The sequence below is a fragment of the Pygocentrus nattereri genome, chromosome 24 (genome assembly GCF_015220715.1).
Source record: "Pygocentrus nattereri isolate fPygNat1 chromosome 24, fPygNat1.pri, whole genome shotgun sequence".
NCBI lineage: Eukaryota > Metazoa > Chordata > Actinopteri > Characiformes > Serrasalmidae > Pygocentrus > Pygocentrus nattereri.
The window spans coordinates 11,724,168-11,749,629 of record NC_051234.1 but is presented as its reverse complement, the minus strand read 5'-3'; the positions used below and the strand labels follow the sequence as shown (position 1 = coordinate 11,749,629).

At 43.2% G+C, this 25,462-nt stretch overlaps 1 protein-coding gene across 1 annotated transcript; it reads right to left on the bottom strand.

The window, feature by feature from the left end:
- Positions 1-878: 878 nt before the first annotated feature.
- Positions 879-23,606, bottom strand: LOC108437397 (pituitary tumor-transforming gene 1 protein-interacting protein). The gene is made up of 7 exons (XM_017714468.2): positions 23,370-23,606; positions 22,205-22,254; positions 21,272-21,380; positions 14,957-15,065; positions 10,523-10,588; positions 5,452-5,498; positions 879-1,338 (listed from the first exon to the last, which is right to left on the bottom strand). The coding sequence occupies exons 1-7, from the start codon at positions 23,455-23,457 to the stop codon at positions 1,289-1,291; spliced, it is 519 nt and encodes a 172-aa protein (XP_017569957.1). The 5' UTR covers positions 23,458-23,606; the 3' UTR covers positions 879-1,288.
- Positions 23,607-25,462: the final 1,856 nt, after the last annotated feature.

Sequence of the window (25,462 nt, the reverse complement as noted above, 5' to 3'; positions counted from 1 at the left end):
TCTAATTACTGCCCTCCACCGCTGTCACTGTTAGACAACGCAGCACTTTAACAACACTTACACTGCTAAACACAGTTTAGCTCACCCGCCTCTCCTCATCTCTGAGAGCAGCTGGATGCTTCACTCCTCTACACAAGTTTGTTTAAACTTTCCAGATGTGGTTCATCACTGTGTAAATGCAGAGGCAGCAAACAACAGATTAATGAAGCATTTTTATCTTCAATAATGTTGAAGGATTCATATTTCAGTGGAAATGTGTATTCTTTACAAAACTGGTCTTCATAGGTGAGTGAGCAGGTGCCTTTTTGGGTGGGTGTGAATAGTTTCTCACAGCAAGGGGTTCTTGCCCCACCCCTTTCACTCTTCATTGCTCAATAGCAGCTCAACAAATTTTCACAAGGGGAACTGCAGAAAGAGGCTATTAAAACTTTTAGCACGCAGGGTTTTATCTGAAACCTGTTCTGAAATGGTGTTAGTATGGATAGAGTAGGAATGCTGTATGTATAGTGGTATTATAGATAGTGTTAGTATGTATAGTATGTTAGTATGGATAGAGTAGGAATGCTGTATGTATAGTGGTATTATAGATAGTGTTAGTATGGATAGTGTTAGCATGAACAGTGTTGGTATGGATAGTGTTAGTATGGATAGGGTGTTAGTATGGATAAGGTGTTAGTATGGATGGGGTGTTAGTACGGAAAGCCACTCCTGTGCTGAGATGAAAGCGGCCCCTGAAGGCAGAGCTGAGCGGAGCTGGATGTGATGGGATTTTTACTCAGGACACAAAGTTTAATATCAAAGTTCTCTAAATTTATTCACTGAGAGGAACTTTTCCAGCTCAGCAAAGTGCCGGAGGATAAAGACTCGGCACAAAGATGTAAAAGTTGAACTTCACTTTATTAGGAAACGTTTAATAAGGGGCACAGCTTACAGCAACTCAACTGTCCGAGTGATTAAAACAACAGATTGAAAACGAGTAAATTTCACAATCAGAGGTGAATAAAGTGTCAGAGCACAAAAGGCAACATTAACCATGACTCAGAACTCAGAGAGAGAGAGAGAGAGAAAAAAAAAAAAAAAAAAATCAAACCAGGAGGCATTTCCCATCATTCCTGTAACACAAGCTGGAGTTGTGAGGCAGTGCTGAGAAGAACTGAGGAGGTGTGAAGTAAATCAGACTGATACAGAATTAACGAAGGAGCTGAAGATGATTGCAGTCGTGCTGATGGGGATGAGACGTATGCGAAGAACTCCTCCATTTGTTTGGGTTCTCCGGGCGGCTCTTGCCTCACTCGTTTTCGAAGCGGCTGTAGGGATGATCCGAGTCGGGAATGAGGCCTGAAAACCAAACAGGAGAAAAAAACAAAAAAAAAGAAAGACAGAGTACGTTTAGAGGAGACGAGTTCTGCTTTCTCCTCATTCCACCGTTCCCCAGAGGATCCGAGGACACATGAGGGGTTTTAATCAGCTCACACACACACAGGGTGAAGATCTCTGACCTCAGTGAATTGATTTGTTTACGTTTCTTTACAAAATGATTCAATTCATTCGCAAGAGTTCACTATATGACTCGACTGCAATTTCTTAGTGAAATCCATTATTATTAAAAACTGAGTATCTAAATGGAACTAGAGAATTAACTCCATGCTGAAGTTCACTAAATAACGGCAATTTATTTTTGGCCATTTTGACATTTTCAATATATTTTCCGTATAGAATTCTGCAGGGATTGGGTTATTGACTAACATTCCAAAAAAATCACCATGGCTAAATCACCACCATGAGATGCATCAATTAATTGCATTGCTTGTATTTGTTCAGCAGTGCTGCCCCCCTCTGGCACCTGTGTGTAGTTACACTGTGAGAGGTTTAGAGGTCAGTCAGATCTGTGCGTGTGTTGGTGGATCGGTGCTGTAAGAATCAGAGGGAACAGAGCAGGTCTTCATCCATCACACTGTCTCTCACTCACTCTCACACACCACAAATCACCCACTTTTCTGAGCACAGCCAGCTGAGAGGTTGACGTTAAATATGTATTCTACGTCATTAATGACCTAGTACTCTGTGAGCGAAGGCTGGCCAAAGTTGGCCCATGTAGTCTGTTTTTGACTGTCAGAGTCACACAAACTCTGCCCCCCCTCATCCACTAACAGAACAACAGTGGGGTTCCCGACCACTCATTTTTTGTGAATTTTGAAAATTTTGAAAAGCCTGAATGGAAAATGCCCGAAAACCAAAAATGATTTTATACTAGGATGAAGCGGAAAAGCTGGAATATCACTAACCTGAATGTGAAAAAGGGTGGCGGAAAAGGGTTTTTCAAATAAATGAATGTGTTTCCATGAATTTAATATCCCAATAACTGCAGATCCGATCAACGCATTTACATGCATTTGAGTAATTAGATAATGAGGAAACTCCTGGTCTACACGAGTCAGACAGTCATCAGATTTCTGCTTTACAACCAGCCAATAAATTCACAGAAGACGACGCAACATAAACGTAACATAAAACTCAAACTTCACGCCATTTATCGGATTTCTTAATAAGATTTTTAAACCTTACTCCGATCTAAGAAATCAGATTGCTGTTTACACGACCACTTAATCAGACTAACTGCAGAAATCTGATTATGACCGGATTACTGAGAGCTTGTAAATGCACACAGTGCCATATCGAGCTGTAAGTCTGATTCTGTGAATCACATGATTGTGATTTGGTCCAATCGAAGCACAGAGCTTTCCGAAGGTTGTTTTCCACATTCTGAAATTTCTGATCAGAGCTGAAAAATGTCTCTGAACAATGAGCTCCAGAGCTGTCTGGTGTGTTTGCGTCCCCAGATGTGAAATGGGTGTAGTTGGAGATTTACTCCCTCATTAGGTGGCACTGTTGTTTGTCCCGGCGACTCTAAGCTGCAAATGACACAACCGTAAAAAGACAGCAAGTGGAGTTAAATCTCTCCGTCTCACTCGTTTCAGCTGAGAATCACAGCAGCTACGTCACCGAAAGTCTGTTCACATACTGCAGAGGATGGAAACACGACGGCCTTTTTCTGCCAAAATTTCGCAAAGTTACCCAACGATTGTGAAATGTTTGAATGGAAACCCGGCCAGTGTCATAGTCACATAATCTGAGAATGCCTGCTGCTCTAAAGTGATTCTGGGGTTCAGGGTAGAAGACAGGAATGGTGACCCCTGGATGCACATCCATATCTGATATTCCTCATTTTCAGACTGCTGCAGGAATATTATAGGATTATTTAAACTCTTTCTGGACATTTTTACTTTAATTCTATTAACTGAAATTCTCACGATATTGGCGGATATTTTTGTGGTTGTGGCTGCTTTTAAATGATTAAAAATAAACCACTACAATCACAAATAAAAGATATATTTAATATATGTTTCAGAATAGGTTACTGAACACCAGCACATACAGTATATCTAATCTCTGTGTTGAGGACGTTAAGTGGCTGCCTTATTTTGCCTCATGCAAAGACCACCCCAGAGGTCAGGGCCTCCCTGAATCTACTTTGCATTTCCTCCTCTCCCTCACACGGGGCAATGTGGGCCTCCATTAATCACCCGGCGCTGTGCCAACGGTAATTAGCTCAGATGATTCATCATCCAGGAGGGGATGGCTGTGTGAGCTATGATCTTTTGACCCTGCAGAGGGCGGGGCAGCCAGTCTTATTACACTGTACTGCGCTCAGATCACTCTGAGACCGTCCGGCTCAACATGAAGGACGGAGACTCATCATTGAACTGAATTACATCAGAACACTCACACACACACACAAACATACAAATACACACACACACACACACACACACACACACACACACACACACGCATACAAACACGCAAACACACACACACACATGCATTCACACACAGACACACACACAAACATACAAATACACACACACACACACAAAAACATACAAATACACACACACAAACATACAAATACACACACACAAACACACACGCATACAAACACACATAAACAAACAAACACACACATACACACACACGCACATATATGCATACAACCACACACAGACCTACAAAGACCCAGAAAAGAGAACAAACATTTTTAAGCATTTCAGAGTGAAAAATAGTAAGTTATTTATTTATTTATTTTGTAAAAATCATTAGCCTGGTGTGGCTTTGTTGATACCCTGTATTTAAAATAAAGGGGTCTTTAAAATGTAAATAAAGTACAGTTTGGCTTTTAATGTAAAAATACAAATAAATCGATCAGAAAACAAAATAACTGATAATCCAAATAAAGGCTGGAATGGTTAATGTATGCTTTTGGAGATCAATTACTCTAAAATTCGGTTAAACAGTTGTCATTAACATTACTATTAATACTATTTTGTTCTAATTCGCTCTCCACTGCGAGAGCTGAAAGACTAATAATTTTTATATTGAAATCACGATTTAGGACAGCACAATTTTCAAATCCCAAGAGCCGCAATTTTTTAGAATTGTAGCCTACATTGTAAACAATGCTGTTTTAGGTTTTAAGAGAGGTTTTAAGAGGGGAACTTTTACCTAATAACGCAGAGTTTGTGGCCAGTCAGAGAAAAACCTCCATGTGTTGAGAAATTGCAACCTAATCTGACACCACATTCATCCACCAGAACATATTCATACTCCTAATAAGCACAGTTTAAATCAGTGTCGCAATATCAGTCTGAAAAATCACAATTATTATGTTTCCCCAATCGTTCAGCTTCTCCCTTCAGCGGCGCAGCTCAATAAGCCATATCGAATAAAGTGGCCAGATGCTGAGATGGTTTAGCTCACCTGTCAGTCATTAGTCAGCTATGATCACTCGTCATGCTGTGTAATTACTGGTCACAGTGATGTAGGCGGGTTAATGATGTAGGCGGGTTAATGATGTAGGCGGGTTAATGATGCAATGAAGTCCAGTGCCGAGTGGAATCAGTCAGCGCTAAGCAGGTCAGCACTCAGACGCAGGAAGTGCGCTTTAAAGTTTACGTGATGTCAAAATGACTTTTTTGCATGAATTTTTTTGCATAATTTAGATCAAATAGAATGTGTCATATCATAATGAGGTGAGTGATGACAAAATAAGCATATCAAACATGCTGATGCACATCCTGCCCACTCCACCCTCTTCTGCCAACTTCATGCAAATTAGATGAGCTACGACCAATCAGACTGTTGATATGTGGCAATGTAACGTCACGTCCACCACTAAACTACATGCTAAACATTCAATGTTGGAATATATAAGAAGCAGAAGACAACTATTGTTTGTGTATGTGCATGTGCTTCTAATACATTCCAGTCACTTCTGAAAATAACCAAAGATTATATAACCACAGAAAACATTTAACAATATTAAAGAGATGATGCAATATACATTATACTATATTATATTACATTACATTACAATACAAACATATTACTCACCATACTTCTTCCGAATTTCATCATGCCTCGCTCTCCTCTCCGCCTTCCTGCAGGAGGAAAAAAAAAAAAACAACAAAACAAACAAGAATTTTAAAGATGAATTTTAACCACCAATTACACTCAGACAGGGGGTCCCATCTCTGCATAGAATAGTTGTGCAAGAAGCTCATATCAAATGTAAATATTCCGGATAGGAATCTCTAATCTCTGATCATTTCCATCAAACGGAATGTGCGAGAGATGATGACATAAATGATACTGAGGAATCAAACCACTGAGCTTCATTCTGCTCTTGTTCTTGATGAATATTATGCAAACGAGCTGAGTGGTGACCAAACATATTACTGATGCATGGTGCTGTAGCCAATAGTGTCAAGCCATATAGCGCACTCCGAGCAGAAGATATAACTTATGGCTTAAAGTGTAAAAAAATACAATGTTAGGCTGCTTTGGGGGACAGAAATGGTCAGCAGCTCTGCACAGCATCCCTCTCCGAACCTCAAATTGTGTGTGTTTTAGGGTGTTTACACTCCAGGTAGGGCTGGCCGATAAAACGAAAACGATAATTATTGCAATATAACTTTTCCCCGATACAGCAATAAGAAATGTTCGATAAATTTTCAATATAATACACCATTCTCACACTTCCACGTTCAGCGAAACATGACTAGAGAGGGAGGTGGTGATGAGTGAAATGAGTCTTTAGCAACGTCTGAAACGTGGAGCTCCCTGTTTAAGTGGAGCGACTGGCGATCTGCTCTCCTTTCACCAAGTGTGAGTGATGAGATCAGTGGTGTAACTGTACTGTCCTACAGTGAACTCGCCTCTTTCCTTACACCCTAACAAGCCTTAGCAGCGTTAAATCATGTCTGCTCCTCTCAAGTCATATTTTGGTATTAGTGCATTCACAATCAACAGAAGTGAAAGAAAGAAGTGAGTTCATGTGAGTTACAGCCCTGATTTAAACGAAAGTAAACTGAGGAAGTTGTGAGGCATTGGAGAATGGGAAAGCACTACCTTTCCAGGCTAGCTGTTTTTTAGCAGCTGGCTAACTTGAAGCAGCTCCGTCACATGCACAACGATGATAATGAAGATCAAACAAGACAAAAACCACCGACATCAGTTTAAACATGCCTAAAAGGAGGATTCCGTTTTACCCCTTAAGCTACAACAGAACAGAGAAATCCAGTCTATTCTGCTAGCTGGTGTTTGAATACTGTGATAAGCTCTAATATGGATGTGGCAGGAGTGACGGCAGTGAGGAGGTGTGATCCATTAACTGACGTACCGAACCAGCTAATGTTTGCTGTTCGTACTAAATTGACGTTGTTGAGAAACTAGACAGTTTAGCTCCATTGTTGGCCACTTGTAATGGGATAGCTGAGTGCTTGTCACCAGACAGCTAAAAATCATGTTTTTTTTCTTAAATTATGATTACAAAAACTGAGGCTGTGCTTTTCCAGCTGATAAAAATCCAGACATTTTCTTCCACTCTCACATAACAAATATGTGAAATCTGTTTGGTGTTTGTCGTGTTCCGACCATAAAGGATCCTTTAAAACAGCGATTATCCACCCAGGGGCAAAAATCAGCCTTCAGATCTGAATTACTGATGATTTGACATTGATCACAATATGTTTCGATATCGAACGATATGAATTTTGTTTATCGTGATGACATCTTTGGCCATATCGCCCAGCTCTAACTCTAGAGCTTATTTCCAGATCCAGGTCTGTTTGCTCTGTGAGTTCAATGAGTGTGAAAGCTGTTTTTAAGTCCAGGAGTGGAACAGAGCGATCTCTGGTCCTCCTGAAATTGTGGTCTGGGTTTCGCTTCCAGCGAGCTCTGCTGTGGTCCGCTATCTGCTTCCAATGCCGGGTGATTGGCTCATTTTGTAATGTGACTGCTTCCCTTTTCAAGCGTGGTGACTGTGGCCACTGCTGTGGCCAGAAGAGCTGCTCTTCACCCCTTAAGTGTTGGTACCCAACTCCCTTAAAAGATGGTTCTTCAAGGGTTCTTTAGTAAAGAGCATGTTTCTGTACAGTGCCAAAAACACTCAAAGAATGTTCTGCATGATCAAAGGGTTCCTTGCATCTAGGGTTGCAACGGTATGAGATTTTCACGGTATGATAACCGTCTCAGAAAATACGCGGTATCACGGTTATCGCGGTATCATGGATTGTTACATATATTATTAAAAGATACACTGACCCTTAAAGAAATTACCACGAAAGTTTTTTTTGTTTAATTAACTATTTATTGTAGTTGAAACCTGGAACTATTATAAACAAAATATCTCCTTAAAAAAAAAATGCTGTACACCTGTTTTTGCAAAAACTGCAATATTAGATTATTGGTACATTGGAACAGCTTTTTTCATCAGGTGAAGGAAACCAGGTTTTTCCACTGCTCTTAAGGGCATCATGTCTTTGGCAATAAAATACGCCACAGCATGATTCAATTCTTGGGCTTGTTTAGATGAGGGATCTAACTTAATTCCCTTTGCAAATGACTGTGTGACAGTTGGCTGAGCTGGATCAGGAAATTTCTTTGCACAGCTAGCTTGTCCCTAAACCAATAACAGAATAATAATATTAATCAATTATATTTATAATAATAATAAAAAATAAATGTATATATATATATATATATATATATATATATATATATATATATATATATATATATATATATATGTGTGTGTGTGTGTGTGTGTGTGTGTGTGTGTGTAAAGATCCTGTATTTAAAATATTCAGTACAATTATTTAAGTTTAATTATTTAATTATTTAATATCTGAGCCTGTGTGCGTGTCTGACCAACTACTGTTGTAAACGTCCGTTTTACTGCCAAGTTAATATAACCAGAGACTGCAGAAAGAGGGGACTATCTATTTTATACATGATCCTCACAATAGAGGCACGTCAGATTTTAAATATAAACTCATGCAAATTAATGGCGTCTTTCACGTTGAGTCCGACTCCGGAAAAATCCAAATCAGTCTGTGAGGACCTGAACACGGACACCCGCATCCACCACAGCACGCGCTTCATAGCCACGGGCATAACGTTACTTCCAGCACCTGCATGCTCATAGTTCGGATGACTCAGCACTTTTGCGGGCGCTTAACGCGTGGGCTGTGCACGAATACAAAGAAAGGTTTTATAGTCGAAATTTCACGCATTTAGGGTCGGACTGAAATTATAAACGAGCACAGCGGGGTGGTGTTCTCGGAGATGGGAGAACAGGTTAGAGGTATTCCCTCCTTTAGCTGCCACTTTCCTGCCACATTGATTACAAATCGGATTCCCATCCTCGCGTGCATTTGGCGGGTATCCGAAGTAGTCCCACACTGCTGACTTTAGTTTAGCCTTTTTTTTAGGGGGACGGAGAATTGTTAAGTCTGTGGCACTCTCTGCCATTCTCACTGCTGTGTGCTTGTGTGACTGAAACGGAGCGGAGCTGCGCATGCGCGGGTGAGTTTCTGAGCTGGGTTGTGTTTTACCGGTAATGAGCAAATGCCCACGGTATGATAACCGTGCATTTTAATACCGTGGTATACCGTGGAACCGGTTACCGCTGCAACCCTACTTGCATCATGATAGCGTTATTCAGAGTGATGGGAAAAAAAATGCATGAATGTGCCCGAGATGGTTCTATATTTAACTTTTTTGAAAAAGGTTCTATGCAGCACACTAGACAGTTCTTCTGTTATTGTTGCAAGATTGACATCGTGATATTTGAACACCCCTTTTGGGTTCTATATAGAACCATCTACAAAACATTCTCCATCAATCTGAAGAACACTTTCATGATGCAAAGAACGGTTCAATTGTGCACAAGGTTCTCGGAGCGTTCATAATTCTATATACAAAGTTTTTCTTTAGTAAAGATCCCTTGAAAAACCACCTATTTTAGGCTTAAGGGAAAATAATAAGCAGTAAACAGACGATGCTATGCTGACCGTCCTGCAAACCTGCTTGCAGGAAAGTGACATACGGAGGTCCGTAATAAATCCATGGTTCCAACGGAATTCCTGTGTGTGAAAGCAACCCAGTGATAATGAACCCCCCTCCCCAAACAAGCCCAGAACAGGTCCTGGGTGCTGACTCAAGTGTTCAAAACAAGTGTGAAAACGCTCGCATTCTAAGTGGCCAGTAGGGGGCGGTGCAAACAATTCAGCTTATTTTAATGAATACACACTGTTAACGTAAACAAAGGAGCTACTGCAGCTTCTTAAAATATGAATAAAACTCAAAGTATAAAACCCAACCTGAATCAAGCACATGCTGGTTGTTAAAATTATCCTAAAATTCAGAGCTTTTTTATTTTTTGCAGCTGCAGTTAAACCTTGTTTGGTGTTCAGGTCTGTGGGACCCATTTTCAGTGTTTACCAAAAGAAAAAATGTGATTTATTATTATTTCAACCTCCGATTCTTGGCCTTTGCTCATTTTCTGTGAACATATAAAATAACCCATTTTCAGTGCCTTCACTCCGTTTACCCCCCACACATCTATATTACACATGTGGGGCTGGGCTGAACCCACAGGAAGTAAAAGTGTGGAAATGCCATGTCCTTCACTTTCTTCTCCTCCTACAATGCCTGCTGTTGGTTTGAACGAGTCTGTGTGTATGGCTACACTCACATTAGCAGGCTGAAGTGGCACAAATCTGATTTTTTTTGCCCTAATGTGACTCAGATCTGATGTTGTCAGAGCTGTGTGGACACACAAATCTGATCTTTGAGTAACAAACACATCAGCACCACACAAGGGCAAACAATCTTGCAATCTCAGGGAACTTCTGCACCCTCAGAAGCCCCCCTTCACATGGTCATGCCTGCCATCTTCAAGATACATCATCAGAAGGGGGTTTTCCAGTCTTTAAACTGGGAAATCTCATGCAAAGCATCGCTGTATGATGCAAACAAGCATGTTTATAACTGATGCAGCGGCGGTTAATTTTATTATATACCAGAGTGTCGATTTAACACCTCCACACAGTTTAATTTGAGTGTGTATTGATTTAGTTGGTTATATTGGTGCTGTAGGTGCTGGTTTGGAACCTCTTACCGATCGTCTGAGCGCTGTTTGATCTCCTCTCTCCTCCTGGCGTACTCCTCCTCAACGCGGTCCGGCCTGTGCACAGACACACGCGTCAATCACAGAACTTAAACTCTGAGAGCAGCAGTAAAGTTAAAGCGGCGAGGGGGATCTGAGCGCCTCCCGCAGGAACACACATCACACTGCTGACTACAAATGAGGAAAAACCTGAGTACTCAGCAGAATTAATATGACCAAGAAAACATCCACACTTTCCTCCTTCAGTCACTCCTCACGCACAAACTGCTGCTGTCGGCACAGTTCGCAAGTAAAAAGAGGAGCGCTCAGTCTTCAGTCCAGAGAGACCTACTGCTCGAAATGTCATCTAGCACTAATTAGATGTTTAGCATGTTCTAGAAGAAACGGTACAAGATTACACAGCAAATTTCTCCAAATTAGCACATGGGAGTGGAGAGAGAGAGAGCGCGCAGCAGGAGCTCCGGCGGGGGGTTAATGGAAAACGCTCTGAGAGGGAAAACACCAGGGAAAAAAAAAAAAAAGAAAAAAAAAAGAAAAACACGGGAATATATCAGATACAGAAACGGAGGCTTCACCCACATCGATGACTGACAGGAGTCAGGAGCCAGCTTAATTACTGACAATCTGCAAGCAGACTGTGTGAATCAAATGAAAATTATAGAGGCTTTTTAAATAAAACAGTAGAAGCCATATCACCCCCTACACTTCCTGTAGTGTATTACAGTCTGTCAGAATCACTGCGTGGATTACATGAACATTACAGAGCTTTTTAAATGAAACATACATCCATCCATCCATCATCGTTGACCGCTAGTCCAGACAGGATCGCGGTAGCAGTTGGGAGAGCAGAGAATCCCAGATGACCCTGTCCCCCGCAACTTCCTCCAGCTCATTCCCGGGGACCCCAAGGCCAACTTGGAGACATAATCCCTCCAGCGGGTCCTAGGACGACCCCAGGGTCTTGTCCCGGTAGGCCGTGCCTGGAACACGCCCACCGGGAGGCGCCCAGGGGGCATCCGGATCAGATGCCCGAACCACCTCAGCTGGCTCCTCTCAATGCGGAGGAGTAGCGGCTCTACTCGGAGCTCCTTCCGGATGACCGAGCTCCTCACTCGACCGCATAGCGTGTAGCCCGCCACCCGACGAAGAAAGCTCATTTCCGCCGCTTGTATTCGCGATCTCGTTCTTTCGGTCATTACCCACAGCTCATGACCATAGGTGAGGGTTGGGATGTAGATCGACCGGTAATCGCCTTTTGGCTCAACTCCCTCTTCACCATTACAGTCCGGTACAGTGACCGCATTACTGCTGCCGCCTGTCCCAGACTACGGCCGATCTCACGATCCCTCTTCCCGTCACTCGTGAACAAGACCCCAAGATAATTAAACTCCTCCATCTGTGGCAGGTCCTTTACCCTTACCTAGAGTGGGCATCCTTTTCCGGGCCAAGACCATGGACTCAGACTTGGAGGTGCTGATCCGCATACCAACCGCTTCAAACTCAGCTGCAAACCGCTCCAGCGAGCGCTGAAGGCATCCATGTGATTCCGCCAAAAGAACAACATGTGCAAATAGCAGAGACGCCACCCTCCGGCCTCCACACATAATGCCCTCCTGACCCTGGCTACGCCCTGACACTCTGTCCATGAATATCACGAACAAGAGTGGAGACAGAGCACAACCCTGGCGGAGTCCAACGCTAACATTGAAAGAGTCTGACTTAATGCCGAGTACACGGACACAGCTTTCACTCGGGAGTACAGAGATTGGATAGCCCGGAGTAGTAGCCACGGCACCCCATACTCCCGGAGGACCTCCCACAAGATATCTCGAGGAACATGGTCATAAGCCTTCTCCAAGTCCACAAAACACATGTAGACTGGGTTGGCAAACTTCCATGCCCCCTCAACAATCTGTGAGAGAGTGAAACGCTGATCCATTGTTCCACGGCCGGGACGGAATCCACATTGTTCCTCCTCAATCTGAGGTTCAACTATCGGTCGGAGTCTCCTTTCCAGCACCTTTGCATAGACTTTCCCAGGGAGGCTGAGCAGTGCGATACCCCGATAATTGGCACACACCCTCCGGTCCCCCTTTTTAAAAATAGGGACCACCACCCCAGTCTGCCAGTCCAAGGGTACTGCTCCCAAGGTCCATGCAATATTGCAGAGGCATGTTAGCTATGACAGCCCCACAACATCCAGAGCCTTAAGCATTTCTGGACGAATCTCATCCACCCCCGGTGCCTTGCTGCTGAGACGCTTACCAACTACCTCAGTGACTGTGGAACTTGACACCCCAGAAGCCTCTGGCCCTGACTCCCGTGAGGGAGGCACGTCTCCCGGATTAAGAAGTTCCACAAAGTGCTCCTTCCACCGACCGACAATATCCTCATTCGAAGTCAAGAGTTTCTCCACCCTTGCTGAATATAGCTTGGGCGCAGCCACCCCGACCCCTCCTGAGTCACTGGACAGTTGTCCAGAACCTCTTTGAGGCCGAACGAAAGTCTTTTTCCAAGGCCTCACCAAACTCCTCCCATGCCCTGGCTTTTGCTTCTTTTGCTTGCCTTTTTTGCCTGTCGGTACCTATCTGCTGAATTGGGTGTCCTTCGGGCCAACCAGTCCCTAAAGGCTTCTTTCTTCTGCTTGACGGCCTCCCTCACCACCGGTGTCCACCAGGAGGTTCTTGGGTTACCGCCCCAACAGGCACCCACAAGCTTTTGGCCCCAGCTACGCCTGGCAGCTTCCACAATGGAGGTGAACAGGGTCCATTCAGACTCCATGTCCCCTACCTCCTCCGGGACGTGAGAAAAGCTCTCCCAGAGGTGGGAGTTGAAATCATTCCGAACAGGGGCCTCCGAAAGTCGTTCCCAGCACACCCTCACTATTCGCTTGGGCCTATTGGATCTGACCATCAGTCTTCCCTGCCATCTGATCCAACTCGCCACCAGATGGTGATCAGTTGACAGCTCAGCACCTCTCTTCACCCTAGTGTCCAGAACATATGGTCCCAAGTCAGATGAAATGACAACAAAGTCGATCATTGACCTTTGACCCAAGGAGCTCTGGTACCATGTACACTTATGAACATCCTTGTGTTCGAACTTTGTGTTCGTTATGAACAATCCATGCCTGGCACAGAAGTCCAATAACAATTCACCATTCGGGTTTAGATCGGGCAGGCCGTTCTTCCCAATCACGCCTCTCCAGGTCTCCCAGTCATTGCCAACATGAGCATTGAAGTCTCCCAGTAGGACTATGGAGTCTGTAGGCGGGACCCTTTCCAGAACCCCGCCCACTCGCTCCAAGAAGGCCGAATACTCTGACCTGTTGTTTGGTGCATAAGCACAGACAACATTCAAAGTTTTCCTCTCTGCGATTTTAATTCACATTGAGGCGACCCTCTCGTCCACCGGGACAAACACCAACTGCAAGGTCACTAGCCAGGGACTTGTGAGTATCCCCACACCCGCCCGGCGCCTCTCACCCTGTGCAACCCGAGTAGGAGAGAGACTAACCCCTATCCAGGAGATTGGTTCCAGAGCCGACACTGTGGGTGGAGGTGAGCCCAACTATATCTAGTTGGTACCTCTTAACCTCCTGCACAAGTTCTGGCTCCTTCCCCCCAGTGAGGTTACATTCCATGTACCAAGAGCTAGTTTCTGCTGCAGGGGACTAGGCCACCTAGGGCCTCCCCGCAATCTCCCACTGCCAATATGGCACTGCACCGCTCCCCCATGTTGGACCTTGCAGGTGGTGGGCCCACACAGCCCTGTTAAATAAAATAGTAGAAGCCATATCACCCCTTACACTTCTTGTAGTGTATTACAGTCTGTCAGAATGACTGTGTGGATCATATAAACATAGAGGCTTTTTAAATGAAACAGTAGAAGCCATATCGCCCCTACACTTCCTGTAGTGTATTACAGTCTGTCAGAATGACTGTGTGGATCATATGAACATTATGCACAGCCTAAAAACTTACTAATTCCCCAGTTCACTGTTTTAATGATAAAAGGGAATTAAACATTATGCATTAATATTGAATACTAAACAACCTTTTTAAAATGAAACTAAATCATCTTTGAGGTGCTGTCCTCAGGCTACAAGTTCATTATGACATTTATTTTACAGTCGTATGACTGCTGTGCATTGCTCTAAAGAGTGTGACCAAAGCCACGCTTGCTTCCTTTGACTGCATGAAGTGCAAAACGAAAGCACGACACAGAAGTGGCAGAGAACAAGAACTGATTCTTCAGAGAAATTAACCTCACTGCGGTGAACTGACGCAGGAGAAAACCATGCACAGGGATAGTAAAGGGTTCCCATCCACCTCTTCTTTAATAAGGATTAAAAAGAATGTGCATAAAAACCGCAAACAAAAAATTGTGTGTGTAAGGGAGAGAGAGGGAGAAATGTGGCGTTACCGTGATGATCGCCGACAGCGACAGCAGCAGCAGCAGCAGCACACTGTGATTCCCAACAGCAGGACTCCACCCACCACCGCCATGGCAATGATCAACGCCTCGAAATTCACTAACACGTTCAGAGAGAGAAACAAAATACACGTTACCACACAGACAGCACAGGAGAGCAGACCTGCTGTCAGAGGACAGTCATTACAGGAGATGTGTACCAATTTTCCTAAAAGATCTGCATAATTAAGTGGTTAAACTGTAAGCAGAATCATTTAGAATGGTTTGGTGTGAAACGCTCTGTTCTAGATAAACTTACCGAGGTGGAACTGTTCAGAGTGGTGGTGATAGGAACCAGATGTCCACCTCTAAAAGCTCCCTCACAGAAAGCTATTACATGAAACGGTTATGAATTCACTGCCTGATGACTGAGACACTGTTTTATGATAGTTTTGAGAACTTCATCTGCATTCATGGTGGAGGGATACAAGCAGGGCCCTGTGAGGCAAAATCGTCCCCAAAGAACACTTATTATTTCAGATTTTCTACTATTTTCCATCATCAACATTCCATATAAACTCAGAAGACTCGTGTAGGTCCACTGGTGGTTTTGATAGTAAATAAAATGCCTATATTTGTGTTGTAGTCATGGCGACCCCTGGTTCCTATCACCACCACTGTAAAGACATCTGAACCATTTCACACCAAACTGCTCTGAATCTCTGTTTACAGCTCACACACTGAACTAGGCATTTAAAAAATATACCTTTTCAATGCACTGAAATGTATAGTAGTTACGGAATACTAAGTCTTTCCTTTTAGTCTGAGAGTTTTTCCTCATCACAATGCTGCCACCTACTGGTCACCAAATGAACTGCACACAGTGTTATTGTGATTTATGTACAAGCAGCAGCTCTCTTTAACAAGTAAACACAGGTGTTCAAAAGGACCCTTCTACCCAGATGATTTATACCTGCTGTTTAGAGGTCATTACATTATGACTTCTAATAAAAATCCACCATCAAACTCTGCTTCTGAGGTCTGTCTCCTCCAGCCAGCCACTGCAGGCTGAATCAGCAGTCATGTGAGGGCCGTGTGACATTTATTGATACTGTATGAGGATCAAAACTGAAACCGTATTTATACTATGATGCCTATGAACACTGCATTTTACTCCTAATTCAAAATAAAAGTACTAAATAGGCTGAGTTATTGAGGTCATTTGAGGTCGAGATTTAAGATTTTTTTTTCCACATCAACACTATTCACACCATACGTGATTATTTTCTTTGTGTTGGATCAAAATGATCAAACTAGCAGAATGTCTTCAAGTGAAAAGTTGTCAGTGACAAAGGATGGACTGATTTCCATTTTCACATTCTAACACCTGATATAAGCTCCAACCGCTGAGACTCGGCCAATCAGTCAGCTTAACTGTTACCACAGACAACAGTGACTGGGTTCATGTGAGTTCATGTTGTTGCACAAATCTGAATGTGCTGACAACAAAATCACACAAAAATCATCAATGGAAATCAAATTTATTAACCAATGGAGGCCTGGATTTGGAGTCACACACAAAATGAAAGTGGAAAAACACACTACAGGCTGATACAACTTTGATGTAATGTCCTTAAAAAGTCAAAATGAGGCTCAGTATTGTGTGTGGCCTCCATGTGCCTGTATGACCTCCCTACAACGCCTGGGCATGCTCCTGGACAGTCTGTGGTGCAACGTGGCGTTGGTGGATGGAGCGAGACATGATGTCCCAGATGTGCTCAATCGGATTCAGGTCTGGGGAACGGGTGGGCGAGTCCATAGCTTCAATGCCTTCATCTTGCAGGAACTGCTGACACACTTCAGCCACATGAGGTCTAGCATTGTCCTGCATTAGGAGGAACCCAGGGCCAATTGCACCAGCATATGGTCTCACAAGGGGTCTGAGGATCTCATCTCGGTACCTAATGGCAGTCAGGCTACCTCTGGCGAGCACATGGAGGGCTGTGCGGCCCTCCAAAGAAATGCCACCCCACACCATTACTGACCCACTGCCAAACCGGTCATGCTGAAGGATGTTGCAGGCAGCAGATCTTTCTCCACGGCGTCTCCAGACTCTGTCACGTCTGTCACATGTACTCAGTGTGAACTTGGTTTCATCTGTGAAGAGCACAGGGCGCCAGTGGCGAATTTGCAAATCCTGGTGTTCTCTGGCAAATGCCAAGCGTCCTGCACAGTGTTGGGCTGTGAGCACAACATTTACATTTATGGCATTTGGTAGATGCTCTTATACAGAGCAACTTACAGTTTGACCATTTTTTACACAGGTAGGCGAAGGTGGTGTTAGGAGTCTTGCCCAAGGACTGTTACTGGTGTAGTGGAGGGTGCTTGTCCAAGCAGGGGATTGAAGCCTAGTCTACAGCATAGAAGGCAGAGGAGTTACCCACTACACCAACCAACCCCCATCTGTGGACATCGGGCCCTCATACCATCCTCATGGAGTCGGTTTATAACCATTTGTGCAGACACATGCACATTTGTGGCCTGCTGGAGATCATTTTGCAGGGTTCTGGCAGTGCTCCTCCTGTTCCTCATTGCACAAAGGCAGAGGTAGCAGTCCTGCTGCTGGGTTGTTGCCCTCCTACGGCCTCCTCCACGTCTCCTGATAGCAACTCCAGCCTCTGGACACTACGCTGACAGACACAGCAAACCTTCTTGCCACAGCTCGCATTGATGTGCCATCCTGGATGAGCTGCACTACCTGAGCCACTTGTGTGGGTTGTAGAGTCTGTCTCATGCTACCACGAGTGTGAAAGCACCACCAACATTCAAAAGTGACCAAAACATCAGCCAGAAAGCAGAAAGGTACTGAGAAGTGGTCTGTGGTCTCCACCTGCAGAACCACTCCTTTATTGAGTGTGTCTTGCTAATTGCCAGTAATTTCCACCTGTTGTCTATTCCATTTGCACAACAGCTGTGAAATTGATTATCAATCAGTGTTGCTTCCTAAGTGGACAGTTTGATTTCACAGAAGTTTGATTTACTTGGAGTTATATTGTGTTGTTTAAGTGTTCCCTTTATTTTTTTGAGCAGTGTGTGTATATTTTCCAAACTTAACCAAGGCCAAGACCAAAGAGCTGTCAAAGGACACCAGTAAGAAAATTGTAGCCCTGCACCAGGCTGGGAAGAATGAATCTACAATAGGCAAGCAGGGTGGTGTGTATAAATCAACTGTGGGAGCAATTGTAAGAAAATGGAAGACATACAAGACCATTGATAATCTCCCTCGATCTGGGTCCCCACGCAAGATCTCATCCCATGGGGTCAAAATGATCATGAGAACGGTGAACAAAAATCCCAGAACTACACGGAGGAACCTGATGAATGACCTGCAGAGAGCTGGGACCAAAGTAACAAAGGCTACCATCAGTAACACACTACGCCGAGAGGGACTCAAATCCTGCAGTGCCAGGTGTGTCCCCCTGCTTAAGCCAGTACATGTCCAGGCCCATCTGAAGTTTGCCAGAGAGCATATGAATGATCCAGAAGAGGATTGGGAGAATATCATGTGGTCAGATGAAATCAAAATAGAACTTTTTGGTAAAAACTCAACTCATCGTGTTTGGAGGAAAAAGAATGCGTTGCATCCTCAAAAAGGATGAGTTGCATCCATACTTACTGTGAAGCATGGGGGTGGAAACATCATGCTTTGGAGCTCTTTTTCTGCAAAGGGGACAGGATGACTGATCCGTGTTAAGGGAAGAATGAGCAGGGCCATGTATTGTGAGATTTTAAGTCAAAACCTCCTTCCATCAGTGAGAGCATTGAAGATGGAACGTGGCTGGGTCTTCCAGCATGACAATGATCCCAAACACACCACTCGGGCAACGAAGTAGTGGCTCCGTAACAAGCATTTCAAGGTCCTGGAGTGGCCTAGCCAGTCTCCAGACCTCAACCCCATAGAAAATTTATGGAGGGAGTTGAAAGCCCATGTTGCCCAGTGACAGCCCCAAAACATCACTGCTCTAGAGGAGATGTGCAGGAGGAATGGGCCAAAATTTTTTTGCCCCACTGTATGCATGTATGTAGATAGATAGATAGATAGATAGATAGATAGATAGATAGATAGATAGATAGATAGATAGATAGATAGATAGATAGATAGATAGATAGATAGATAGATAGATAGATAGATAGATAGATAGATAGATAGATAGATAGATAGATAGATAGAGAAATGGGGGAGCTGGAGCCTTTCCCAGCTGTCATCGGGCAGAAGGCGGGATACACCCTGGACAGGCCGCCAGTCCATTGCAGGGAGACAGACAGACATACGCAGTCACAATCAGATGGCTGCAACTCAACGTATTTAGGCATGTAGAGGTGGTCAAGACAACTTGCTAAAGTGCACACCGAGCATTAGAATACGGAAGAAAAGTGATTTAAGTGACTTTGAATGTGGCGTGGTTGTTGGTCCCAGACGGGCTGGTCTGAGTATTTCAGAAACTGCTGATCTACTGGGATTTTCATGCACAACCATCTCTAGGGTTTACAGAGAATGGGCCGAAAAAGAGAAAATATCCAGCAGCATTTGTGTGGACGAAAATGCCTTGTTGATGTGAGGGGTCAGAGGAGAATGGGCAGACTGGTTCGAGATGATAGAAAGGCAACAGTAACTCAAATAACCACTTGTTACAACCAAGGAATGCAGAATACCGTATCTGAACGCACAACACGTCGAACCATGAAGAAGATGGGCTACAGCAGCAGAAGACCACATCGGGTGCCAGTCCTGTCAGCTAAGAACAGGAAACTGAAACTGCAATTCACACGGGCTCACCAAAATTGGACAACAGAAGATTGGAAAAATGTTGCCTGGTCTGATGAGTCTCGATTTCAGCTGCAACATCCAGATGGTAGGGTCAGAATTTGGCTTAAACAACATGTAAGCATGGATCCATCCTGCATTATATCAACAGTTCAGGCTGCTGGTGGTGTAATGGTGTGGGGGATATTTTCTTGGCACACTTTGGGCACTTTAGTACAAATTGAGCATCGTTTAAATGCCGCAGGCTACCTGAGTACTGCTGCTGACCATGTCTATCCCTTTAAGACCACAGTGTACCAATCTTCTGATGGCTACTTCCAGCAGGATAATGCACCATGTCATAAAGCTCATATCATCTCAAATTGTTTTCTTGAACATGACAATGAGTTCACCGTACTCCAATGGCCTCCACAGTCACCAGATCTGAGATGTGGTGGAACGGCAGATTCACATCATAGATGTGCAGCCGACAATTCTGCAGCAACTGCGTGATGCTATCATGTCAATATGGACCAGAATCTCTGAGGAAAGTTTCCAACACCTTGAAAGTATACCACAAAGAATTAAGGCAGTTCTGAAGGCAAAAGGGGGTCCAACTTTTGACTAGCACCTAATTTACTGTACCTAATAAAGTGGCCAGTGAGTGTATATATGTCACATAGGATATTGGCACTGCAGAGACGCAGTGGTGTGGGGTATGTGGGTGTATTTTCTGTTCCTCTTTCTGTCTCACCCAAAACACAGGCAAAAAAACACTATATTAAACCAAGCCCTGATGAGTGAGCTGTTAGCCACCGAAACGGAACTCCCCCTCTTCAGCAGAGTTTTCACAGTTTCTGCTAGATCAGCTTACACTACATTTGATATCCTGGCTCTGAGCAGATCAGCTCAGAAAGCAAATATGCAAATATCAGTAATTTTCTCTTTACTGCCTTATTTACATTTTTTTCCTTCATTTTTCTCTATTGCGCTCTACTGAGTTTCAGCTTTATGTTATGTTTGTCACATCTTATTCTGTGAGTTTATTGGCTGCTCGTAAAGCAAAAATCCGATTACTCACGTCTGACTCACGTAAACCCAGAGTAAACCCATTATCTGATTACTCAAGAGCATGAAAACACACTGAATCAGTTACTGACACGATCTGATTTTCTGCAGGGATCAGATTATTAAGTATATGTAAATGCACTCTTAGCTGGATTTTGATTAAGCGCCCAGCCTGTGATTCATATGGACATTTCTTGCTGTATCACCCACCCTTACAGACAATCACTGTGTACTGAAAGAGAGTAAAGCAGAACCCTTCAGTCCAAATAAGGAAATAAGGTGTTTCTGGCTACAGGCACAGGGCACTCCTGGGATTTGACCCTGAATGCCTTATCTTGATGACCGCTGCAGCACTGGCTGGTATTTCTTTATTCCAGAGTGCTGTAAGGATCTGTTTACTATGTGTGATTCATCAGCTGAGTTTCTGGAGAGTGGTCCGAGTCGACACTACTCACCCCAGCACACGCCCCAGCGGGCCTCAGACAGCGGACAGATGGAGGCCGGGGGGAGCAGGTGAGCCACCGGGTACTCCGTACAGGAGAGGTTGGTCTGGCACCACAGACACTGTCAAACAGAACAACACTATAAAACATCGGACTGCAGAGGCCACAACGATCTCATTGTGTTTAAGTTCCAGTAAACGGTAAAAGCATGAGCTACATCTTCATAATCACTGTTTTCAAGCTCCGCCCACTAACCTTTTCTCATAGCTACTGTATTCTAGCTTTTTAATTCTAAATTTATCAAAAAACCTACATTTAGAGTGTGTTACTAAATCGTATCTTTATATATATATATATATATATATATATATATATATATATATATATATAAAAAACAGGACTGTTCTGCAAAATATGCTGACAAAAGTCTTGTTACTATATACATGTTACACATATTTATGAAACTAAAACTAAGACAGTGTGAAAAAAGGAACCATTCTGGCAAATTGGGGCTTTTCAATCAGGGACAGGCCTCAGGCCAAGCGGGGACAGGCCTCAGGCCAAGCGGGGACAGGCCTCAGGCCAAGCGGGGACAGGCCTCTGAAGGAGGTTGCAGTGGAGACAGCCTTGATTTTTATTATCATCAATGCTTTACTTTCTATATATTTAAGTGTTTTTTTTGTTGTTAAACATGTCTCACATTTGACTTTTAATCAAAAACAGCATGTATTATGTTCTACAGTTTCTCATTAGCTTGAATGAATAACCGACTCTAAATTTAGGTGTTGTGATTTAAACTGAGTCTGTTTTATAGTTTCTCATTAGGCTGAATGTGATTTTTTACCTGCGTTCTGTAAAGCTTGTCCGTTTGTAGGCAGAGCCTGGACAGATAAATTTACATCACTATGTAAAGCAGAGTGATTAGAGATAGCTGTATTTGCTCACCGACACATTTGAGAGGCAGCTGTCACAGGTTGTAAAGGTCTTGCATGGTGCTGTAGAAAAAAAGAAAGACCGGTTTTAAGCACTTCTCATCAGTTTATCATAAGAAAAGAAAAAGAGGGTCCCATTCAGTATTACGTGTTCTGAGTATTCAGAGATTTTGACGTTTACTTATATTCAAATAGGAGGTCATCTACTTTTTTTTTTCTTACATAGTTCCACTTCGGTCACTAACATTTAGTTCCCAATTCATTAGGCTTAAAATAAGCGTCATCATTTTATTTTAGAAAAATAAGAAGCAGGAGAAAAGAAAGGAGAAGAAAATCTTCAAGGAGATGTACACAGTTTAGTTTCTGTGTTGAGAGATTCCGGATGGTCTAAGAGGCTGCATTTCTAGGGGAGCTCCATAACTAAATGGTTAAGATGTAAACAGAGCAGTTCAGAGTGGTTTGGTGTGAAACGCTTGGTTGAGAAACTTACCAAGTCAGAATTTTTCATAGTGGTGGTGATAGTAACCAGACGTCCACCTCGAAAAGCTCCCTCACAGAAAGTTATTACATGAAATGGTTATGAATTCACTGCCTTTTGACTGAGACACTGTTTTATGATAGTTTTTAAGAACTTAAACTCCATTCCTGGTGGAGGGATACATGCAGGGCGCTGTGAGGCAAAATAGTCCCCAAAGAAAACATTCCTTCAGATTTTCCACTATTTTCCATCACCAGCATTCCATATAAACTCAGAAGACTAGTGTAGGTTCACAGGTGGTTTGGGGTCATAAATGAAAACAAACAGTGAAACATTTCACACCAAAACACAATTGGTTTGTTTATATCAATTGAACTACGTAGTTAGATATTTTGGTGGAATTCCCCTTTTACTATGTTGTGTCGCATCTGAAGACAACATATAGGTTACATGACAAAGTTCAGGGTCCAGAAATCAGAAATGAGAACTGAAACCATAACCAGCCAGGCCAAACTCATTCGAATTTTCCCGTTCCACCTTAAATGGCGCAGTAGTTACTTTCTGGCGCCTGAACCATTTAAGGTGAAACGGGAAAATTCGAATAAGAAGCGACTTCAGCCCAGCACTTGAACGAAGATTAAATGAAAATATCTGACTATTTCAGCGTCTTTTAAACAGAGCTCCGAGTCTGTAGTTTTACCTTTAGGGGCTGGTGTGGCGCTCAGCGCTGCAGCGGCGGCGACCAGCAGCGCAACGACAACAGCACACCCGGAGCTCCGCTTCAGCATGGCGGGCAGCCTCGGGGAGTAAAGACGGGGACCAGTGAAGGGAGCCCGGGCACAGAGTGAAAAGGGAGCCGGGACCAGCGCGGATCAGAACCAGCAACAACACGGAAACCACTGCGAACCAAAACAATATGGCGAGTTAGACACAGTGAAACATCATAAACTTTACGAGTTTTTCAAAATAAAAGTCCTCGCGTCGATAGGGAGTCAAAGAAATTGTGGATGGTTGCGGCCTTGAGGTTTGTAAAGACACTATATTAATAAAGTTTATTATTATTTTTTTCTTGCCTGTCGCCTCTGACGACGCCCAAGGGGGTTTGACATATACTACACTCCTGGACTTATGTAAACTCATGTTTTATTGGCTGCTCTCAGCTTGGGGCCGGCGTGACCCACAGCTGGTTATTAAAAGCATGAGGCTGAAGTTAGTTACTTATTCGCAGCTCCCGATTCGTTTGGCTCTTTATTCGCCATGTTGCCAGTTATTTTTAATGTATTAAATCAGGTTTCCTTACGAGGGGAGACTGGATCTTTATGTAGGATAGGCAATTATCTGGTCCGATGTGAATAATGCCTTCAGCGTCCACCTGGATTTTCAGCTTCCTTTTCCTTTCATTGTGTGCATTAATGCTCTATGAGTTATGTTGCCAGGTATTTTAATGTATTAAATCAGCTTGGGCCAGGCTAAAACCTGGTTTTCCTTACAGGTACAGTGTTTTTCTGTGTTTGGAATCTGTTATTGGTTTTATTCCATGCAAATACATTCCTCTTAAATTAATTGTTTTTTGTCTGTTTCCTTTTAAGCACAAAAAATATATTCAATTTAATCACATTAAATTTATATTTCGATTAGCTTTAAATCTAATTCATACTCTAATCCAACTTATTTTTTTGTTCAGCCTTATACTTTAAACTTACAATGAAAACAAAAAACATTGGAAATGAATTGAAGAAGTATAATACAGTATATTTACAGAATTAAGTATTTTATTCCTATATATATTTATGGCATTTGGCTGACGTTCTTATCCAGAGCGACTTACAATTTGATCATTTTACATAGGTAGGCCAGGGCAGTGTTAGGAGTCTTGCCCAAGGACTCTTATTGGTGTAGTGTAGTGTGTTTGCCCAGGTGGGGATTGAACCCCAGTCTACAGTGTAGAAGGCAGAGGTGTTAACCACTACACTAACCATCCACACGTATATAATATTCATGTTCACATTGGTAAGGAAAAAAAAACAGCCTTTAAGGGTGTACTTTGTGTACTTCTGGTGCCGGTCCCAAGCCCAGATAAATGGTGAGGGTTGCGTCAGGAAGGGCATCCAGCGTAAAACTTGTGCCAAAACTATCATGTGGATCACAAATGTGATTGCCATACTGGTTCGGTCGAGGCCCGGGTTAACAACGACCTCCTCCGGTGCTGTTGACCAGCAGGGTCACTGACGTCATGGATGTACATGAGCCACCGTTTTAAACTCCTGTAACTTGAGTTTAAAAGTTCTAAATATATAACAGCGGTGTTAAATTGTTTTATGCTCTTCTGTGTTCTGGAAATACACACACACACACACACACACACACACACACACTATATATATATATATATATATATATATATATATATATATATATATATATATATATATATATATATACACTTTCTGTAGACTGATTAGCTGAGGCTCACCAAAAGCATTTCAATGCATAAATGTACTGATATGCTGTGCACATGACAAATAAACTTGAAACAGCACCCTCTGTTGCCATGGCTTGGATCAGTCACACCGATGCACAAACCATGTGATGACAGCTCCAAGCTGACTTAAATGCCTCATGGTGTGAAATCACCAAGCTGATCCAGCACCTCTCCTCGCACTCCAGTGTTTACTCCTTCCATTGCCCCCTTGCTATTTCACCACCAATCCTGACCGATCCTTCTTGCTTGGACCTGCAGATACTGCAAGGTTTCAAACTCTCTACTTGACCCACTTATTCTTCCTGTCAAAC